We start from the raw sequence: 19,961 nt of genomic DNA, 5'->3' as shown, positions 1-19,961 counted from the left end.
TTGTAGAATAAGTACGCTGCAGGTTGCAGACGTCAGCTAAGAATTGGCATAGCTGACCCTAAACTTTTCCCCAACTCTTTTCTCGACTTGAAAATTACCCACTAACAATTGAAAACGGACCTGCAAGAAGTAGCAAATTAGAACATTCCAATCCCAAAGCTGAAACAACTAACCAAGATAAAAGTGTTTCATTATACTGAGGGGACGAAGGTAAGGTATAAAAAGCCAGAGCACCCCCAGAGTTGCCAAAGGGAAAAGAATACCAGAGGAGAGGCAGAATTTAGATAAACTCATAGAGAACGGTTAGCAGGAACAACTACTGGGGCAGCTAAAGAACCGAATGTAGCCGGGATACCCACCCATGCACCGTAAAGAAGCAGTTACAGTAAACTCTCCCAACTTACAGTAATTTAGGAGTTTAGCATATATTCTAATGAAGTTGGAAGAATATAAACTCCATTATCGAATCACTGACGAAAATTCCAACCAATGGCAGAAACAAGCATTTCCACCTGGCCGTGCAATTCGACTACAGAATGTAAGCTACTGTCAAGTTTAAAAGGAGGAAATCGAATTTTCCTGATCAATCTGGGAAAAAGAAACATTGCTACAAATTATAAAATGTGTGAGCCAACCAGAACACCAGGAAACTAAAAGTATCAAGTAAATCTGCCTTTGAATTTTCAAACAAAAATAATGAACCTACAAAATTGAACCAGCCAAATTAATGAATGCAACGGAACTCCAATAGCTGGCCTTGGAAGGAAATATTTATTCAAATCATTATCTCTAAGAAGCTGGAATCGCTAGTTGACTCCTTGTCAGTGGCCAGCAGTTGCCGGACTGGCTAGCCTTCCCTGCCTTCAGCCTAGCTACTTAGTCTTAATCTATTACTTGAATCAAGGTCATTGCAGCAAACTAATGAACTTGAAACATGTTCCTCATCGGGGAAACTCTTCCCTCACTAAAGTTGTAAGCTCTTCTACAACAATGTGATTTATTTGATCCCAAGGAATTTATGTTTATATAACCATATCCAACTTCTACATGTTTAGTTTCTTCAGACTCTGTTCTGAGAAAGAATCCAAGATGTCATAGTGTCCATATCCATGAAAGAGAACATTGATTGGTTTCTCCTCTTCTTTCCGATACTCTTCACCATAATTTGCTATGTTAACCAAACCAGCCGAGCTTCTATCTATCATGAAGACAGATATTGGTGTCCTGAGGAGTAAAACATTGTGTCAGACTTAAGGATTAAGCAGATTGCTATATAGATCATAACACACCCTCTTCCGGCAAAAAACTGAAAGAAAGGCGAAATGGAAACTAAAATTGTAGAACCATGATAGGTAGTGTTCCCTTTGAAAATTAATCAAGAAAAAAAAAAGAATGACGACACAAAATATGCAGCCATGGCAGCTAAACTAAACTAAAACTTAAGGGGGAAAATGCAGGCCATTTGCATGAAAAAGACTAAATGTAGAGCCTGGGAAGAGAAGAAGGAAAAGACTAAATGAAAGAATATAAAAACCCCAGGCTGAGAAACTAAACTTCAAACTTAAACTCTGATATTTTGAAATGCTCAAAATTGTCGAACACAATGACAATGCAACCTATTTATTGAAGCCACACAAATCTGAATATAGAAATCCTAACATAAAACCCAATAATAACCCAACATGTAGCTCAAAATGCTTAACTAAGTCAACCATAGATGAGTTAAAACCCTATGCCACGAAACTAATCCACACACCCTCATCGCATGTACGTGAGTAGAAACGCATCACAAACTCCATCTATGGCAACATGATGGTATGAGAATCCAAAATAAGTAGGAAGGACAACCGGGCCTATGGAGTTAACACAATTCTACCAGAATGAGAAAACATCAACAATCATGGTTGAAGGTATAACAAACAACACAAAACTGCTTGTTCTCACTTTAAAACATGAGAAGCCATCAGCAACTCAGGTTCTCCACCCCAAACATAAGGCTGTTGAAGTCTCTTCACATACGCATCAAAATCACCTTCGATGAACCTAAACATGCATTTCATAAAAGATTAAAAACCAAATCATTTCTGCGACATGGTAACAAAAACAAATTGAAAAATTTCAGTCCAAAATCACAAAAGCTTACCATTCTGTTTCCTCCCGCCTCTTTAAGAGCTCGTCTACGACCTACACCACACAATAAGAAAATACAGCACACATATAAACAATTTGGTAAAACATTCAATGCCTCCGAAAAAGGAAACAAAAAAACATTTATGCCTAAAAATGAATGAGAGTTACTTGAGCTCTTAATTCATCAGCGAGATCTCTCTGACGATTTTCATCAGGGGCTTCCTCCCCATTTCTCAAGCAAGCCACGTGTGCTATCGCTCTGAATAGGCATCGACCATCGGCTGGCACCCCTGTTATTATCTCAGACAGCATCAACGTATAGTTCAGGATGTTTTGACGGAAAATTGAAGTCAAAACAAAGAAAGACAACGAAAGTAACTTATGTATGCATGCACCCACAAACAAACACAGTCACCAAACAAAGCATTAGGAAAAGCACCAAAAAGTTCCAAAAAAGAAAAGTTAAGAATAGTGGCTTTCAATAAAACCAATTAAAAATTCACAACCAAAAAGTGCACATATGACATAGCATTTCTCAATAGACTAATCTTAGTGGTGAATCCAAACACCCAAAATGAAAAAGATGAGAGCTTTCTTCTTCATTATTTATATAAATTTTTTATATAAAAAAATAAAAAATAAAAAACAATACTTGACATAACAAACTCAATAATTCACTGAAACAATGTCAATAAATTGATGAAATTGATCCTAATTAGCATTAATTACAAGAAAAAAAAGTAACCTGTAACTCTGTAATCAGCGGAGTTATCAATGTTATTCTGATCAGGAGCAGCTGAGCATTTCGAATCAAAACTCTCAGCATTCTCGTTCGAAACGCCGTCGTTTCCGTCAGGAGTAGAGTCGTCAGCCCAGTCGATCGGGGCTAAGCAGTTGCAGACGCCGAAGAGGAGCCAAGCCGAGTCGGGACGGTGGAGCCAACGAGCTGGCCGTGCGTCCCAAGCGGCGTTCCACGACCCCTCTCCCTTAAGCTCGTAGTGGATCGCCGGCCGGAGGAGATCTCCAGATCTCCGGTTGCCGGAGGAAGGGAGCAAGGCGTGCCATATCGATGCCGCGCCGGTGCCGCAAGCCGAGCCGAGCTGGCACGCGCTCGAGTGGTGGTGGCGCCGGGTCTCAAAACCGCAGGAGAAGCTAGCGATTTGCTGATGAATAAGGGGAAAGGTATGGGCTTGGAGGAGCCGGCTCTGGTGAGCCGCCGCCGAGCCGTGAGCGAAGGACGAGAGGGAGCTGACGATCCAAGTCTTCCGGCGCGCGCAAAGAAATCCGAGCATCACCGGATTGAGTCGTTGAGGGAGGAAGAGGGGATGTGTGTGCTATTGGTCAGCTGTCAGGGTGACGGGCTTAACCTACGCACCAATTCGTTGCTGGAAGGTTGGAAATTGTGGCGTACAGCTATCACCAGAAAGGCTATTGTTGGTGGCTGCAGCCATGGCTAAAGGTGATGATGATGAGATTTTCTGAGGTTTTTGTGAGTGTGAGGGCGAAGCTTTTTAGGGGAAGCCAAGAGGGTGACACTCGCGTTTCACGAGGAAAATGTGATTTTTAATTTTAATTTAATTTAATTTTACGTATATTATGATATACGGGCAAAATATATGTACTTTTGTTTTTTGAAGTTTGTGATTTATACTGTTGGAAGCATATGCCAATGAGATATTCCAGAATTTTCTTTTTTATGAGTTGTTTTCATTTTTATGATTATTTATTAAATGATAGACGATTACCAATATGTATGAAATAATTGACAAGTGGGCAGTATTACGTTTATGAGATATTTATTTAGAGTAAAATAACTTTGAAATTTCAAAATAAAATTTAAAGATAAATCTTATTTTTTAAATACTAATATACAGTAATTATTGTAAACCTTATTTAGGGCTATAATTGAAAAACTAAACAAAGTTTGTTTACAAATCGTGTACAAACAAATGATATTTCTTAGTTACTTTTCTAACATTACCAACATGGTAAATGAATATCGAACAAAAAACAAAAAAAGCCTTAGGGTGAATTTGCTTCATAGGAAAAGGGAATTGGTAAGTCCATGCTTGAAAAATGATTTCTCGGCTCATGGAGTAATATGGGGAAAATGAACCTCCCCCACCATCCACCTTGGGGTTTCATTTCCCTTCCTAATAGAACCAATACAATCATTAACTACACTTTTTAATGATTAACCTGCCCCTATTAACAATTAAAAAATACCCAGGAAAGCATTAGTTATCCTATTTTTGCATATTTCTAATTTAGGGATATAATTATAAAATTAAACAAAGTTTGTTTTTAATTTGTACACAAACCAAACATAGGAAAGGAAAAAAGATATCCTAGTTATTTTTCTGACTTAGGCCATGTTTGGTTCATAAAAGGGAATTGATAGGGAATCAATCCCCATGCGTTTTCCCACTTGATGGAAAATGGAAGATTCATTTCCCATGTTTGGTAATGTTGGGAAATTAACTTGGAAATACAACTTTATTTTCTTTTCCATATTTGGTTTGTGTAGGAATGTAAAACCATAGTCTAAAATATCGATAATATCGACGAAATATCGATAATATCGATGATAATATCAGAAAATATCGATGTCGATAATTTCTCTCACACTTCAACAATATTTTGCCAAAATATCGCTATAATATCGATAATATCGAGATCATGAAGACAATGAAAAATTTGAAGAGTGATTTAAACTAACACCCCATGAGGTTTCTTGTGTTTTCACAAAACCCCTTCAGGTCTCAAAAATTACACGAACAACACCTGAGGTTTCAGTTTGTTTTCACAAAACCTCTTTTCGTTGATTATTTATCCGAAAATTGATGATTTCAGTGAAAAAAAAACTTATACAAATGACAAAATTAACCTGAATGAAGTATATGCAATCTAATCTCAAAGGCCAACTTTGTCATTTGGAGAATTTTTTTGTATAAAATCATCAATCTTTGGATGAAAAATCAATGAAAAGTAGTTTTGTGAAAATAATTTAAAACATCAAGGGGTGTTCTTGTAATTTCTAAAACCTCAAGGAGTTTTGTGAAAATGTCGAAAAGCCCATGAGGTGTTAGCGTAAATAACTCAAATTTGAACCTTATAGAAACTCAAATTTGTAGTGTTTGTCAGCTCGCTATATAATCAACTTAAATCAGTTAAACCCATAATGCAATGCATTGCCTTCCAATTTTTTTGAGATAAAGTAATAGATAATTGACTAAATAAACATCCTCCAAAGTTTCAAGAAAAAATTCCAAATTTTTCTTACAATTTCCCTGGTTTTTATTCAATTTTTATCGATATCGATAATATCCCGATATTTCCATCGAAATTTACGTGTTTTTGGACTACCGATATTTTCGAAACCATCGATATTTAAGACCTTATGTAAAACAAAGTTTGTTTAATTTTCCAATTATACCCATATGAAATCAAATAATAAAATCATGCATTTAATGCTATATTGTAATTCTAAATTGTTAATGGGGACAAAATGGTCATGAAAAACATGTATTTAATGTTGGCCCGTTTTCCCAAATTTTCCCATTGGAAGGGAAAATGAGACCCAAGGGGGGAGGAGGGTTACATTTTCCCTTATATTTTCCCATGTGCTAGGCAACCATTTCCCATAACTGGACTTACCAAATGGAGCCTTAGAGTAATCAAATAAATGGCTATCAATAAAATTATTTTATGTCCCATATTTTACTCTTTTTTTTAGCCAAAAAAAAAAAAAAACTTTCATGTTCTATATTATCACATTTTAGGATTTAAAGCATTTTGGAGGAAGAAAAGAATAAATTTTGTCCAAGTTGGAAGTAGAAAATCAATTACTTATGAAGGAAATTTATCTCATTAATCAACACAATATAAGAGGATATCAACACCTTATAAATTATCCTTTCTAATTTCCACTAAAATGAAAAATCATTCACCTTTACATTCATTTCCTTGTTCAACTTGCCTGTGAGTTTTTCAATCGAATCCAATTTCAAGTACCTATTTATAAAGGCATGTTGAATAAATAAATAGAGAAATTTGTTCCAACTTGAAGATAGAAGATGAATTACTTATGAAGGAAACTTATCCCCAAAATGTTAGGATATCAACACCTTATAATGTGTCCTTTTTAATCTCAAAATGAAAATCCCTCAAATCTACCTTCATTTCGTCCTTGAACCTACATTAGATCTATTGCGCTATCCAATCCAATTATATTTAACGAATGAGGCATTAATGTTAAATTCAAATTATTATAATTCATATTAGAAAGGTAATTCGATTTAAATCTTTTATGACTTAGAAATAAACTTAAACCGACACTTTTAATCATAACCAAGATGATATGCAAATTGTCTTAAAAAAAAATATGCAAATTAATTACTAGAATCCATATGATCAAAAGAGGAATAAAACACGACTTTTTTTTTAATAAATAAATATCAGAATTTAAAACAATGAGCGGATCACCTCAATAAAGAGTTTATAAAAGTCTAGTGGTATTCAATTTTGACTTTTAATAAGTAGTTAAAAGTATTTAAAAGTTTGGTGGTATCTAGTTGTGACTTTTATGTAAAATGAGTTCGGTTGTTTTTTCATTTTTATTAACTAGGAGGGTGATTCAGTATTAAAATTTCTAGAAAAATAAATATTACTAAGATTGAAATAAATGTTTTTTGGTATAAAATAAGTATAGTTAACACGGCTATATATGGCTCAATACGGTTTGAGTTTGATTTGTGTTTGAATCGTTTTTAGTTTGTCCGAGCTCTGTTCGTAAAAGAAACAAGTGTAGCTTGACCAAAATATTAGGCTCATTAGAGAAATGGCGTCAAAATTGAGCTTGGCATACTCGGCTCTCATACAGGTCGTGAGTAGCTTATATTCTTTTATGAGATAATATTATGGGGAAAAAAAACTCTCTCACCTTACGCGAGGAGAGCCATAAGGCGGCTATTGTTTCTCCCTGTGCCTGCTTCCTCTACGTCTCTGTTAGGTTTTCTCCTTCGTTTTCTGAGGGTTTCTTTGATTTCTCTTGGATTCAGTTTGATTTTTTTTCTTTTTTTCTTTTTCCATAGGAATCTTCACCGGGGCTCTTCCGTACAGGTGCACCTATTGCTGGCTATCGACTGTGGCCTTATGGGGGTGTGTTTGTCTGGATCTATCTTTGTGGGAGGCTTGTGGTGGAGGTGACGTTGTAGAAGGGCTGTTAGGTGTAGGAAAGGTCATTGAAGAAGGTTCGGGTAATGAGGAAGATTCACGAAGAAGGTTAATTGGAGAAGAATTGGATGGTGCGGGTGAAGTCATAGGTTGGGTATGTGGATCAACAATGGGTGGCTCAAGTGGTGGGTTTGATTGGTTGGGCTCAAGTGAATGGGTGTCTTGAGTGATTGGGATGGATGGTAAAACTGGAGCTTGAGGTAGCTCGAGTTGTGTGTCATGGGAAATATCTGAGAATGGGAATACATGTTCATGAAAAACTACATCCCGGTTGGAGAAGAATTGATGTGTTTTGAGATCAAATAGGCGATATGCCTTTTGGCCAGAGGGATAACCCACAAAAATGCATCTACGAGCCCTAGCATCAAACTTGTGTGTGTGGGCTGTTTGGGTGGCATAACAAAGGCATCCAAAGACACGCAAATGGGTGTAGGAGGGTAAAATTTTGTAGAGCATTTCATGTGGAGTCTTTCTAGAAAGCACTAAGGTGGGCACACGATTGATTAAATATGCAGCAGTTAGGACACTCTCCCCCCAAAATTTAAGGGGTAGGCCTGCTTGAAAACGTAATGCACGTGCAACTTGAAGGAGGTGTCTGTGCTTTCGTTCCACAACCCCATTTTGTTGAGGGGTGTGGGGGCAAGAATGTTGCCAGATTGTGCCCAGTTGGTTAAAAAACGGACGCATGGACAAAAATTCTAATCCATTATCACTACGGACTTGGTTGACTGTGCATTGGAATTGTATGGAAGCGTAGGCAAAAAAGGTTTTCAATTTTTCTTGTGTCTCAGACTTAAAATTCATGAGAAATATCCAAGTAAAATGTGAATAATCATCAACAATTATTAAGAAATATCTAGCACCTGAGTGAGAAGGCAAGTGATGAGGACCCTAATCATCACAATGTATTAAATCGAAAGCTTTATTTGTTGAAATGGAATTGAGCAAAAAAGGTAATCTGGTTTGTTTAGCAAGAGGACATACATAACAATGGGAATTAAAATCAAAAGAAATTGAAGGGATAGTTTGAGATAAAACTCGAGATGGACCACTAGACAAGTGACCCAATCGTTTGTGCCAGAGATTTGTTGTTGAAGAGGGTTGTGCAACAGTAGCAATTTTGGGACTACGCTCACGAAGAAAAACTTCGATGACTGGTACTAAATAGTACAAACCATCACTCTCCTCCCCCAATCCAATCATCTTCCTTGAGGTTAAATCCTGGAGGATACAAAAGGTGGGAAAAAATAAGATCAAACAATTGAGGTCACGAGTGAGTTTGCTAACAGACAACAAATTAACTCGAAACCCAGGGACACAAAAAACATCATGTAATTTTAGGTGAGAGGTGAGGGGTGAGATTGATAGAACCAACACAAGTGATTTTTGCTTGTGTTCCATTTGGCATGGTGATCGAGGAATTAAAAGGTGAGGATTTTTCTGGGATTAATTTGGATGAAAAAGTAATATGATCACTTGCACCGTTATCAATGATCCAATAATCTGGATGATCAGTGGCAAAGGCATAACACTGAGGTTTAGTCATACCTGCGGCATTCACAAATGCTTGATTTTTACCATCACCTCGAAGGATTGCCTTGATTTGGCACACTTCATCATCTGTAAATTTTAAATCTTCAAGGGTCTTGGCAGCAAATGTCTTGGCTCCCTCCTTGTTGGTATTGTTGGCTGCTGCACGCTTGTTTCTATTTGGTGGCTTGATTGCCTTTCCATGCAACTTGTGCCAGGTTGGAAATGGATGAAGATAGTAACACCGATCCATGGTATGAGTGTCACCATCACAGTATGTGCAGTGGAGGTTTTTGTTATCTTCACCTTGCACTGGGCGAGGCTGCTTATTGGTGTTTCTTGATACATTCATTGCATGAGAAGAATTATTCTCCCCACTTTCAGCTATTTGCCTTTGTTTTTCTTCTTGTACAAGCATCCCATATACCTTACGCTCAGTAGGCAAGGGTGACATTAGTAGGATCTGTGTGTGAACTGCGGAGTAAGTTTCATTCAGGCCCATATGGACTGCTGATGTTGTTGAAGTTCGGCAATGTCTCGTTTAATCTGGAAAATCCTGGAAATATTCCCTTGAGAGAAGCGTTCTTTGAGATCTAACCAAACCTCAGCAGCTGTATTTGCATAGATGACGGTGTTGGCTAGAGAGGGGCTGATGGAGTTGAGGATCCAAGACTTGATCATCTGGTTACATCTCCTCCAGATGGGGTATTTGGCGCTGGTTGTGGTTGGTGCTTTGATCGTCCCATCCACAAAGCCAAGTTTGTTCTTTGCCTCCAAAGTCATTATCATTGCAAGACTCCAAGTTGCATAATTGTCACCATCCAAGAGTGAGTGACAAGTGTCAGACCAGTTTGGTCTGAATGATGTATATAAAAGGGATCAGAGACATCGTTGGTCTCTGTGTTTTGAGATTTAGGCTTATGGCCTGTGGGTTTTGGTGTTTCTTCGTCGCTAGCCATGTTCTAGAGGTTGCGGAAGGTGATGAAGATATAAGAGTCACCGAGATCGGCGCTTTGATACCATGAAAAAATAGAGAGGCTAGGCAACGAGAGTTTGAGGAGAAAACTCCAGATTTTGTTGTGTCTTTCATTCACAAAGTACAAGCTAATATAATGCCTAAGCAAGGCTGTACAAGGTAAGTAGTTGTTTACACCATAATTAACCGAGCATGTCCAGCCTTAAAACAACTAGCACCAAGGCAGACTTGCCTTCTCCCCTGCCGAAGGAAGACACTCTTCCAAGATGCCAGACACCTGCCAAGGCTCCCGACTGCTGAAGGTCCCAATTGCTGAACCTAATCTCAAGGACACGTGTCGCCACCACAGCGCTTGGACATAGTCCCACATCGGAAATCTACACAAACCTCTCATTTTCACTTCCTTATAAGTAGGGAACAATACCCTGGTAACTGGGGGGACTAAATTCTCACTCTTACTGTTACTCTGTCAAAATTACCACTTACAGCTGACTTAAGCATCGGAGAGCCTTCGGCCGGCACCACACCGGTGTCCGAAGCTTAACGACTGTTTCTTCCTCTTTGTCTTTTGCAGGGTATCTAGATACTGAAGGTCCTAGCCACCTAAACTGCTGAAGACCCAAGTCTTTACCTAAGTTGACCCTCTCCCAAAAAGAGCATCAACAGTTTGGCGCCGTCTGTGGGAACCGACTTCTGAATCCCAACTCCCTCTACCAGCCCAGCTGGCTCCTTCCCCTATCAGGCCCCGTCGCCTCTTCCACACCCCACACTCCACTATGGTGAGCGAGGCTAGCCATGCTACCCAGCGCCCCACACCCCGTGGGGATTCCTCCCGAAAGAAACCTTCGGCAGAGGGGGATCTCCAGGCAGAGGTGGAACGCCTCCGCGCTAGTGTAGTCAAGATGTCAGAAAACTACGAACATCTTCGCACTAAGAATGTTGAGCTGGAGCACGATTGCCGAGCCCTAAAGCGCAATGTGGAGAACACTCGCCATCGATTTATCCAGCAAGACCTCACCCAGGATGTCGAGCACACCCTGCCGAACCAACATGCCATCTCCCGTCATAGCGCCCCCATCCAGTCGAGGCCTGACAAAGGCAAAGGCCATCTTCATCCGGAGATGACCAAGTCGCGACCCCTCCACATCTCCCCACCAAGAGATCGGCCCCATAGCCCAACCAAAATCTACAAAGATTGCCGGGACCGTATCTCAGAGAAGCGGAAGAAGCCTATCCCCATCAATGTCGACCTCAGTGACCCAAGGGTGACGCACCTCGGTCCCCTACCAAAGCCAACCCGCGTGCTTACCCAAGAAGGAGTGGGGGACTCGGACGATTGGGAACCTCGCAACCCCGAAGACTGGGAGACCTACCATTCCGAAGACTTCGAACAATGGGAGGATTACCCTCCCCAACCCACCCAACACTTCAGGTCTTCGGCACCCAATGCTCTTCCGCATGCTGACCCAGCCATGCGCCTCCTCTTTGAGAAGGTCCGGCGCCTGGAGAGTGAGCAACACCGCAGCCACCAGCCTCTCTGGGCTAAACCTCGCCCTGGGCCCTTTACCGAACGCATCCTCAATTATCATCAAGAGAAGGACATTCAGCCACTTCGTATTGCCTCTTACGCAGGCACAGAGGACCCCCTTACCCATATCCATTCCTTCCAGTCCGCCCTCGGATGCAAGGGCCTTAGTGATGAGGGCATGTGTCTCCTTTTCCCTTCCACCCTCAGTGGCGCAGCTCTGAATTGGTTTTACCGGCTGAACCCCCGCACTATCAACTCCTTCGACAGTCTGAAGCAGACCTTCCTGGACCATTTCATGATCCAGACCGATCGCCTCTACTCCGCTGACGATCTGTACATGCTTCGGCAGGGTGAGGACGAACCCCTTCGGGAGTATGCTGCCCGCTTCAGCCACGAGTACTCTCGTTGCCCAGACACCGACGATCGAGCTGCATTCGGCGCTTTCAAAAGTGGCCTTAGAGAATCCAACTTCCGCTACCTAGTCCACAGCAACCCATGGAACACATATGCGGAGCTGATGAAGCAAGCAGCTATTCACGCCAAGGCCGAGTACTTTAACACCAAACGTGGCCCAGCCAACCAGTCGAGGAGCACCTTCGGTAATTCCCCATCTGCTTCAGCACCCACCCCGGCCAAACCTCACCATTCAGCTCCCGTTCCTGACCACCAGGGTACCCAGTACCCTAAGAGGAAAGACAGCCACCAGCATACCTTCAACAACGAGAAGCGTAGCAGACACGACAACCGCCATCAGCCCCGCGGAGGCCACCCTCCCAGGCCAAGTGGTCGTGCCCCACTCCCTTTTGAGCCGAAGCCCAGGTTCGAGGTATTCACCACGTTGAACACTACTTATGAGAATGTTCTGGTCCAGGAAGCCCCCATTATACCCAAACCTCCCCCTCGGAGACTGCCCAACAAGCCTATGCCGAACACAGGCGTCTTCTGCCGATTCCACCAGTTCACTGGCCATGATACCGAATCTTGTATCACATTGCGCAACATCATTGAAGGCCTCATCCGGGAAGGGAAGCTAGACAAGTACGTGCACAACCACCCAGCCCCACCTAACCCACACCAACGACAGATCAACATGATCTCTACCATTAGTGGTGGCCCTACATTGGCTGGAACCTCCAATAACTCCATCAAACATTATGTCCGCTCCACCTATGCGCACCAGGTCTTCAGCACCGAGCAGGGACGCTTGCCGAAGACCCATAAATTAGGCTGGGCCCCCATTACCTTTAGCGAGGAAGAGGAGCGTGGTGTCATTTTCCCTCATGACGACCCACTCATCATCCGGGCGGACATCTCTAACTTCGATGTTGGGCGTATCCTGGTGGACACTGGCAGCTCGGTCAGTGTGATGTTTGCTGAAGCTTTCAACGAACTCCAAGTCCCTACTCACTTGCTGGACCGTAGCATCACCCCTCTGGTGAGCTTCTCTGGCGATGTTGTCCAGCCTATTGGGAGCATCCACCTCCCTATCTCCATTGGTTCAGCACCCCAGCGAGCAACGATCACCACTCCCTTCATGTCAATGTTCAGGATGATTCATCAAGTTCATACTCATACTCAAGGTGTTTATCCTAGTCTTCAACATGTTCGTACAAAAAGGACGATTCAATTTGAAAGTTCAAGGCAAAGGAGGTCTAACCTTGTTTGCACCACCACGGAAAGCCAGTCGGAAATCTTTCTGATCAATGCTCTACCACCAAGTCTCTAGCCGGAAATCACCTTTTCTCCTCCCCACTTTCTCAAAATTTTCCTCAAGTATGAGACATTCTCCACTCCAAGCTCCTATTTATAGATCCTCAACGGTACCAACGCCTTGGGTCACGGAAAAACCCTAGCACCCTTTCATCTTCCCTCCCAAATCTCTTGTACCTACACATTTTGAAATTCAAATTCGAATTCATAAAAAAAAAAAAAAAAAAAAAAAAAAAAAAAAAAAAAAAAAAAAAAAAATTTTGCACCTGCCGAACGGTAAAAAAAAAAAAAAAAAAAAAAAAAAAAAAAAAATTGAACCTGCCGAACGGTAGGTGACATGCAGAACCAATTTGGAAGTGCTCACTTGCCTAGCACTTGGCTGACCTAGCCCTCAAAAAAAAAAAAAAAAAAAAAAAAAAAAATTGAACCTGCCGAACGGTAGGTGACATGCAGAACCAATTTGGAAGTGCTCACTTGCCTAGCACTTGGCTGACCTAGCCCTCAAAAAAAAAAAAAAAAAAAAAAAAATTTTGAACCTGCCGAACGGTAGGTGACATGCAGAACCAATTTGGAAGTGCTCACTTGCCTAGCACTTGGCTGACCTAGCCCTCAAAAAAAAAAAAAAAAAAAAAAAAAAAAAAAAAATTGAACCTGCCGAACGGTAGGTGACATGCAGAACCAATTTGGAAGTGCTCACTTGCCTAGCACTTGGCTGACCTAGCCCTCAAAAAAAAAAAAAAAAAAAAAAAAAAAAAAAAATTTTTGCACCTGCCGAACGGTAGGCAACGTGCAGAAGCAATTTGGGAAGTGAGGGAGCACTTGGCTGACCCAGCCATCAAAAAAAAAAAAAAAAAAAAAAAAAAAAATTGAACCTACCGAACGGTAGGTGACATGCAGAATCAATTTGGAAGGAAAGGGTCACTTGGCTCCAACCCAAAAAAAAAAAAAAAAAAAAAAAAAAAAAAAAAAAACGGAACTAACCTTGTTTAAACCACCACGGAGTAAACCACCTTTTCTCCTCTTCACTTCCTTTTCCTCAAAGCTCAAGTGTGAGTCCTTCTCCAGTCCAAACTCTTATTTATAGATCCTCAAAAGGTACCAGCCTTGGGCCATGAGAGTACCCTAGCACCTTTTTCATTTTCCCTCCCAAATCTCCTACACAGTTTGAACTTCCAAAAAAAAAAAAAAAAAAAAAAAAGCCTGCCGAACGGTAGGTAGCATGCAGAAGCAATTTGAGGGGTGATTGTTGGCTGACCTAGCCACAAAAAAAAAAAAAAAAAAAAAAAAAAAAAAAAAAAAAAAAAAAAAAAAAAAAAGAATAAGCCAAAACATCTAGGCCATACTTTTGAAGCTTGACGCAACTTCTGGGTTGCCAACTTGGGGGACTAGGGAATGCCCTACGACTCATACTAACCTAGGAATGCTCGGTCATAATTATGCAAAAAACTTACAAGTTCCCAACCCAGAAGCTACTTCTTGACCGCGAACTTGGGGGACTACTGTTTACACCATAATTAACCGAGCATGTCCAGCCTTAAAACAACTAGCACCAAGGCAGACTTGCCTTCTCCCCTGCCGAAGGAAGACACTCTTCCAAGATGCCAGACACCTGCCAAGGCTCCCGACTGCTGAAGGTCCCAATTGCTGAACCTAATCTCAAGGACACGTGTCGCCACCACAGCGCTTGGACATAGTCCCACATCGGAAATCTACACAAACCTCTCATTTTCACTTCCTTATAAGTAGGGAACAATACCCTGGTAACTGGGGGGACTAAATTCTCACTCTTACTGTTACTCTGTCAAAATTACCACTTACAGCTGACTTAAGCATCGGAGAGCCTTCGGCCGGCACCACACCGGTGTCCGAAGCTTAACGACTGTTTCTTCCTCTTTGTCTTTTGCAGGGTATCTAGATACTGAAGGTCCTAGCCACCTAAACTGCTGAAGACCCAAGTCTTTACCTAAGTTGACCCTCTCCCAAAAAGAGCATCAACAGTAGTAAAGCTGCAGATATTCTCGATCCTACAATCAAGGTAATATGATTGTAGAGTAAATACAAGATTACTGCCTATCAATCAATCAATGCAATCTGTATATTCTAACAGGTGGTTTTGTGCGGTGCGGCTGTTGTTGTGCTGGGTTTGTTTTTTGGCAATGGATGGTATCCCCTTTGCCCAGGTTGATGGATCCTCCTTCACCACCTGTGTTGGAGATGGTGGTTTTTGACACGAAGGTGCAGCGAAGGGTGGCTACTGTACTCTCTATTTAGGAACTGGCAGTGGTTTCTTTAGCTCAGCAGGGGTAACAAGTATGCATAATCAAGTGAGAAAATTAAGCATGTGGGAATTGACGGTGTGGGTGAGCATATGATCGATAGGGGAATTGATTCTTCTGGTAAGCGATGATTTCGTACCAATGTTTTTTTATGCCAAGACAGAGGAGACTAGCCTCTACGGGTCTCCAAGGTCTCCCTGGTAGTTCTCTTGGAGAGTTCGTGGGCTTTGCTTCTGTGATTATTTCGTGCTAGTGTTCCTTTGTTTTTGATCCATTGCAGACTGATCAAATCTCGCGTTGTACAAATGAATATGTTTACATTGGAGGCTTTTTTGGACAAAACTTGAGAGGCGTTGGTGCGCTCTTTCGATGAGTTTCCTTAATTTTTGTCTGTTGCATGTGTGCTACTTTTTTCTCGCTCTAAGTTTCCTGAGAAGGTTTTACTGAAGCCATTGTTAACATGCAGGTTCTTTTGTAATGTTATATGGATATTAATAGAATTGATTTCTCTTTAAAAAAAAAAAAAAGTGGGGTGGGGATAATACTTGATATATACGTTTCCAAAGGACTACCGCATCTTGACTATGTCCATTGTCCGTCAATCATTTTGTGGTGCTTTTATGTTCAACGAAACTAAAGAAAGTGTCTAGGCAAATTTCCAAAGTAAAGAAGTTTTGGTTTTTTATTTTAATGAGTATTTCAAAATATATTTTAATACCAAATATTTTAAGAATTTAAAATTAACTTTAATGTTTAAACGTTAGCTAATTTGATTTAATTGCTTTCTTCAAATTGAATCTTTATTCTGAGTTCTGGTAACGTTTAATTGGTTTAATGTGAAAAATTCTGCAGACCCAATCAACTATTATTTACTTGTTTGTTTATTTTGGGCATTAAATTTTGTTGGCTTTGTTTTTAACGTAGGCTTTGCCTTCAATTTATTTGACTTCTTTAGAAAAAGCTTTCGCTTATATGATCATTTTGATTTGCTGAAGGTCTTGATTACAAATTGTTTGTGTTTATACATAATTACTTGGTCTATTAGTATCAGTGTTCAATTTCTAAACTGTGCCACTATTATTTATCAAACGGCAAAATCTGTCTTTAATGACCGACTGAGAAGGGGGAGTTCGATAAACTGTGCCACTATTATTTATCAAACGGCAATTCTCTCTTTTATTCAGATTGTGCTTTGAATTTTAACAAGGGGGAGTTCGATAAATTTGGAGAACAAAAGATAGAATTGAGAAATAAAAAATAGGAAGACTCCGATGCAGCAAAAGCCTAATGGAGAGACAGTTAAAAGGCTAACGGAACAAATAGTTAGAAGGCTAAAAATAAATTATTACACATGTCTCATTCCCATTGGCGGGTACACTAGCCAACTGGTGTACCGGGTACCTACAAAAATTTCTCCTCTTTGGGGTCAGCTTTGGCTGAAAAACATTTGGTAATAAATTTCGTTTTATGTTTTAAAAAAGGTGAAATTTTGTTTTCAAAATCACCCTTAATTTGAAAACAACTTAAAAGAATTTTCATTTTTCATTTTCATTTTTTTGCACTTCTTTCTCATTCACCAATTGTACATCACCACACATGCATTGCACTCCAGTTACCAAAGCTCGATATTTTGGGACCTTTTGACTTGGACTTGGCTGCTCAACTCCTACGTTTGGCTGTGAACCCAATCCAAGCCTCGGAATCTCCATATCCAAAATTAAAAGAAAATTCATCCTAACTTCAAACAATTCACCAAACAATACTACGAACTCTTTGTAACATGCACTTTCTATCTATGATATCAAATTCACAATTTGATCCCCAAAAAATTTCATTTCCAAGTTTCACATAACATTGAAAATTGAAAAATGAAGTCAATTATCAAACAACTTTAAAATAGTTTTTCTTGAAAACTAAAATTGATTACCAAACAAGTTTTCTTTTTAAATTTCTTAAAAATGCAAAACTGAAAGCCAGTAGGGTATAGCTTAGTTGATTGAGCTCTTCCACCTTTACTCATGTGGGCGGAGGTTTGAAAACCCTTGGCACCCAATGAATATTTGTGTAAACTCCCTTCCCCAAATCGCTTGTACTAAAATAATATATATATGAAAACTGAAAACTAATTGAAATGGTTATCAAACGGGTCATTACGGGTTAATAATGATGCCTAGGGCCCTAGGGCTTTTGTCCATATGAACTCGATAAAAATGGAGCCTGGACCTTTCGTCCATATGAGCTTGATACACATGGAGAGCTTGGAAACTTCGTCCATGAGAGCTCGAAATAAATTGAGCTTGGACCTTTCATCCATATGAGCTCAATAAAAATGGAGCCTGGACCTTTCTTCCACTAGAGCTCACCAAAAAATGAGCTTGAACCTTTCATCCATTAAAGCTTGATAAAAATGGAGCATGGATCTTTCGTCTATCAGAACTCAGCGAAAATTGAGCTTGGACCTTTTGTCCATATGAGCTTGATAAAAATGGAGCCTAGACCTTTTGTCCATCAAGGCTCTACAAAAATTGAGTTGGGACCTTTCCTCCCTATAAGCTCGATAAAATGGAGCTTAACCCTTTCGTCTATCAGAGCTTTAAAAAAAATTGAGCTGAGATCTTTCGTCCATATAAGCTCGATAAAATGGAGCTTGGACCTTTCGTCCATCAAAGCTAGACAAAAATGAAGTTGCATTAGGGGTTCATAATGAAGCTTTTGGCCTTAGGGCCCTAGGTCTTTAGGACTCTTCATTTGGGGGTATGTTTGTGGATAAAATTGCCATAGGGTTGAGCTTTATATGTGTGAGAGTTCGTTTTCTTTTATAAAAAAAATTAAAGAAAAATAATTGTTATATATTTATAAGTAATTATCTTGGTTAAATATATATATAAGCTCAATGGATCAATTCGGATATACTCATTTTGTATACTAAATAATATTTATATCTTATTATATTATATTATATATATATACATGTATATTAATTAAATATTTTCTATTTAAAAGAAGAGGTTGATGTAGCTTATCAAATATATTAAGTGACTTACAAGTGGCAATCATGAATGTTAGAATATAGAAGATATTTTTGTACCGTCATTATAGTTTGATATAGTTATCCACAACTTGGATAACAAGTTTATTGCCAGCCAATAAGAGAACTTTGGTGCACCGCCTCTTCTTAATATAAATAGGAATAGATGTTCATTCATTTCAAGCAAGAATTATTTGAGAAGAAGATGATAGTTCTTTTAGTGAGAGAGAGAGAGAGAGATAGAGAGAGAGAGAGAGAGAGAGAGAGGTGATTGTTGGAGGAGATAGGTAGATGGGTTGTCTTGCCAATTTATTTAAAGGGTTCTCATTAGCGAGGTGAGTGGTTTATGTAATGTGTTCTAAAAGTTCTTATTTTGTGATAAAATATGAAAACCATGAATTATCGTGGATTTATTCTATTTACAAATATCTCTCTATTTCAAGTCAAGCATGTCTAATTTGGTGCAATCTTTCACACTATATATATATTGATTGGAATATGAAGTATGTATTATTCATGGAACATGAGAACTTCAATGTTGGAGTATTCGAGGGATAGATGTACCACACGGGGATATAGGGCAGTGAAGCCAATATAGGGGTCACGTGGTTGGTTACATGCTATGAAGGATAACCAAGATATGAAGGGATGATGTGATATGATCTGGATTGGTGTATCTTTTCATGATATTTTCTAGAGTGTGTAAAACGGCATTGCTTGACTGGCATATTACATAATCTACTCACTGAGCGGTGGTTGCTCATCCCTCACCTTGTTTAATTTTTCAGATGAATTAGTGGGCAAGACAAGGACTAAACCAGTTGAGGATGGATTAGATGAGAGTGATAGAGCTTTATTTATTAATTGTAAAGTTGTAAGATTTTTGAAACTATTTTTATAACATAAGTTTATTTTAAACTTTTCTTTGTATTTCTTTTTATTTTATTCACGCACCGGGCGCTGGGTTTCCACCTACCCCCGGGTCCGGGGCGTGACAATATGTATTGGAATTCTATTCAGAGATGGACTTCTAATTTGAGGCTAATTAGAATTTGATTATCTCCAAGTTTTTATATAAAGGTGTAGGGGCTTTTTTGTTCCAGCAACTACAGTTGGGCCTGAGCTGCTGTAAAGAGCAAATGGGTGGAGTTGCCCCTGTTCCTGAGTTCAAGAATCAGGCCCCAAGAGTGCTTCGAAAGGTTCGTGGAGCCTTAGGAAGCACTTTGGTTTCTTTCACCAACAAAACAAGCAGTTGCTTACATGTTAATTTTTGGCTTGGCCTGAGAAGCTTGTGGCATGGAAGCTGAGCATTCATGAGTTTAGCATTAGAGAGAAAGCTTGGATTTCCTATGAGAAACAGAGGTTCAAAGCAAGAGGAGAGAGAAATTTAGGAAGATTTGTTGAGGGAAGAGAGGACAAGATGAGAGTGGAAGTATGGGTGACTTGAGCAAATTTCCAGCCGCTTGACGAAAGTTTCGTCGTGCTCTTGGATGGTTTGCCCGAAGAGAAAAAAGAAGAAGATGGGAGAAAAGGACTTGAAATTGAAGG

The 19,961-nt window shown here is 39.9% G+C and overlaps 1 protein-coding gene across 1 annotated transcript; it reads right to left on the bottom strand.

Moving 5' to 3' along the window:
- Positions 1 to 651: 651 nt before the first annotated feature.
- Positions 652 to 3,696, bottom strand: LOC110763279 (uncharacterized). Its single transcript, XM_021966032.2, has 5 exons — positions 2,876 to 3,696; positions 2,299 to 2,420; positions 2,144 to 2,184; positions 1,945 to 2,043; positions 652 to 1,224 (listed from the first exon to the last, which is right to left on the bottom strand). The coding sequence occupies exons 1-5, from the start codon at positions 3,420 to 3,422 to the stop codon at positions 1,044 to 1,046; spliced, it is 990 nt and encodes a 329-aa protein (XP_021821724.1). The 5' UTR covers positions 3,423 to 3,696; the 3' UTR covers positions 652 to 1,043.
- Positions 3,697 to 19,961: the final 16,265 nt, after the last annotated feature.

Source organism: Prunus avium, chromosome 2 (genome assembly GCF_965620075.1).
Source record: "Prunus avium chromosome 2, drPruAviu1.hap1.1, whole genome shotgun sequence".
Lineage (NCBI taxonomy): Eukaryota > Viridiplantae > Streptophyta > Magnoliopsida > Rosales > Rosaceae > Prunus > Prunus avium.
The sequence above is the reverse complement of the archived record's forward strand: the minus strand, read 5'-3'. Positions and strand labels throughout refer to the sequence as shown.

Bases quoted from the DNA above. Each gene is read 5' to 3' on its own strand.
- LOC110763279 (XM_021966032.2), bottom strand. From the start codon at position 3,422: ATGCTCGGATTTCTTTGCGCGCGCCGGAAGACTTGGATCGTCAGCTCC. The intron at 2,044-2,143 runs GTAAGCTTTTGT...ATGCATGTTTAG, and splicing joins AGGCGGGAGGAAACAGAATG to GTTCATCGAAGGTGATTTTG. The intron at 1,225-1,944 runs GTGAGAACAAGC...TTTACTCCTCAG, and splicing joins ATGGCTTCTCATGTTTTAAA to GACACCAATATCTGTCTTCA.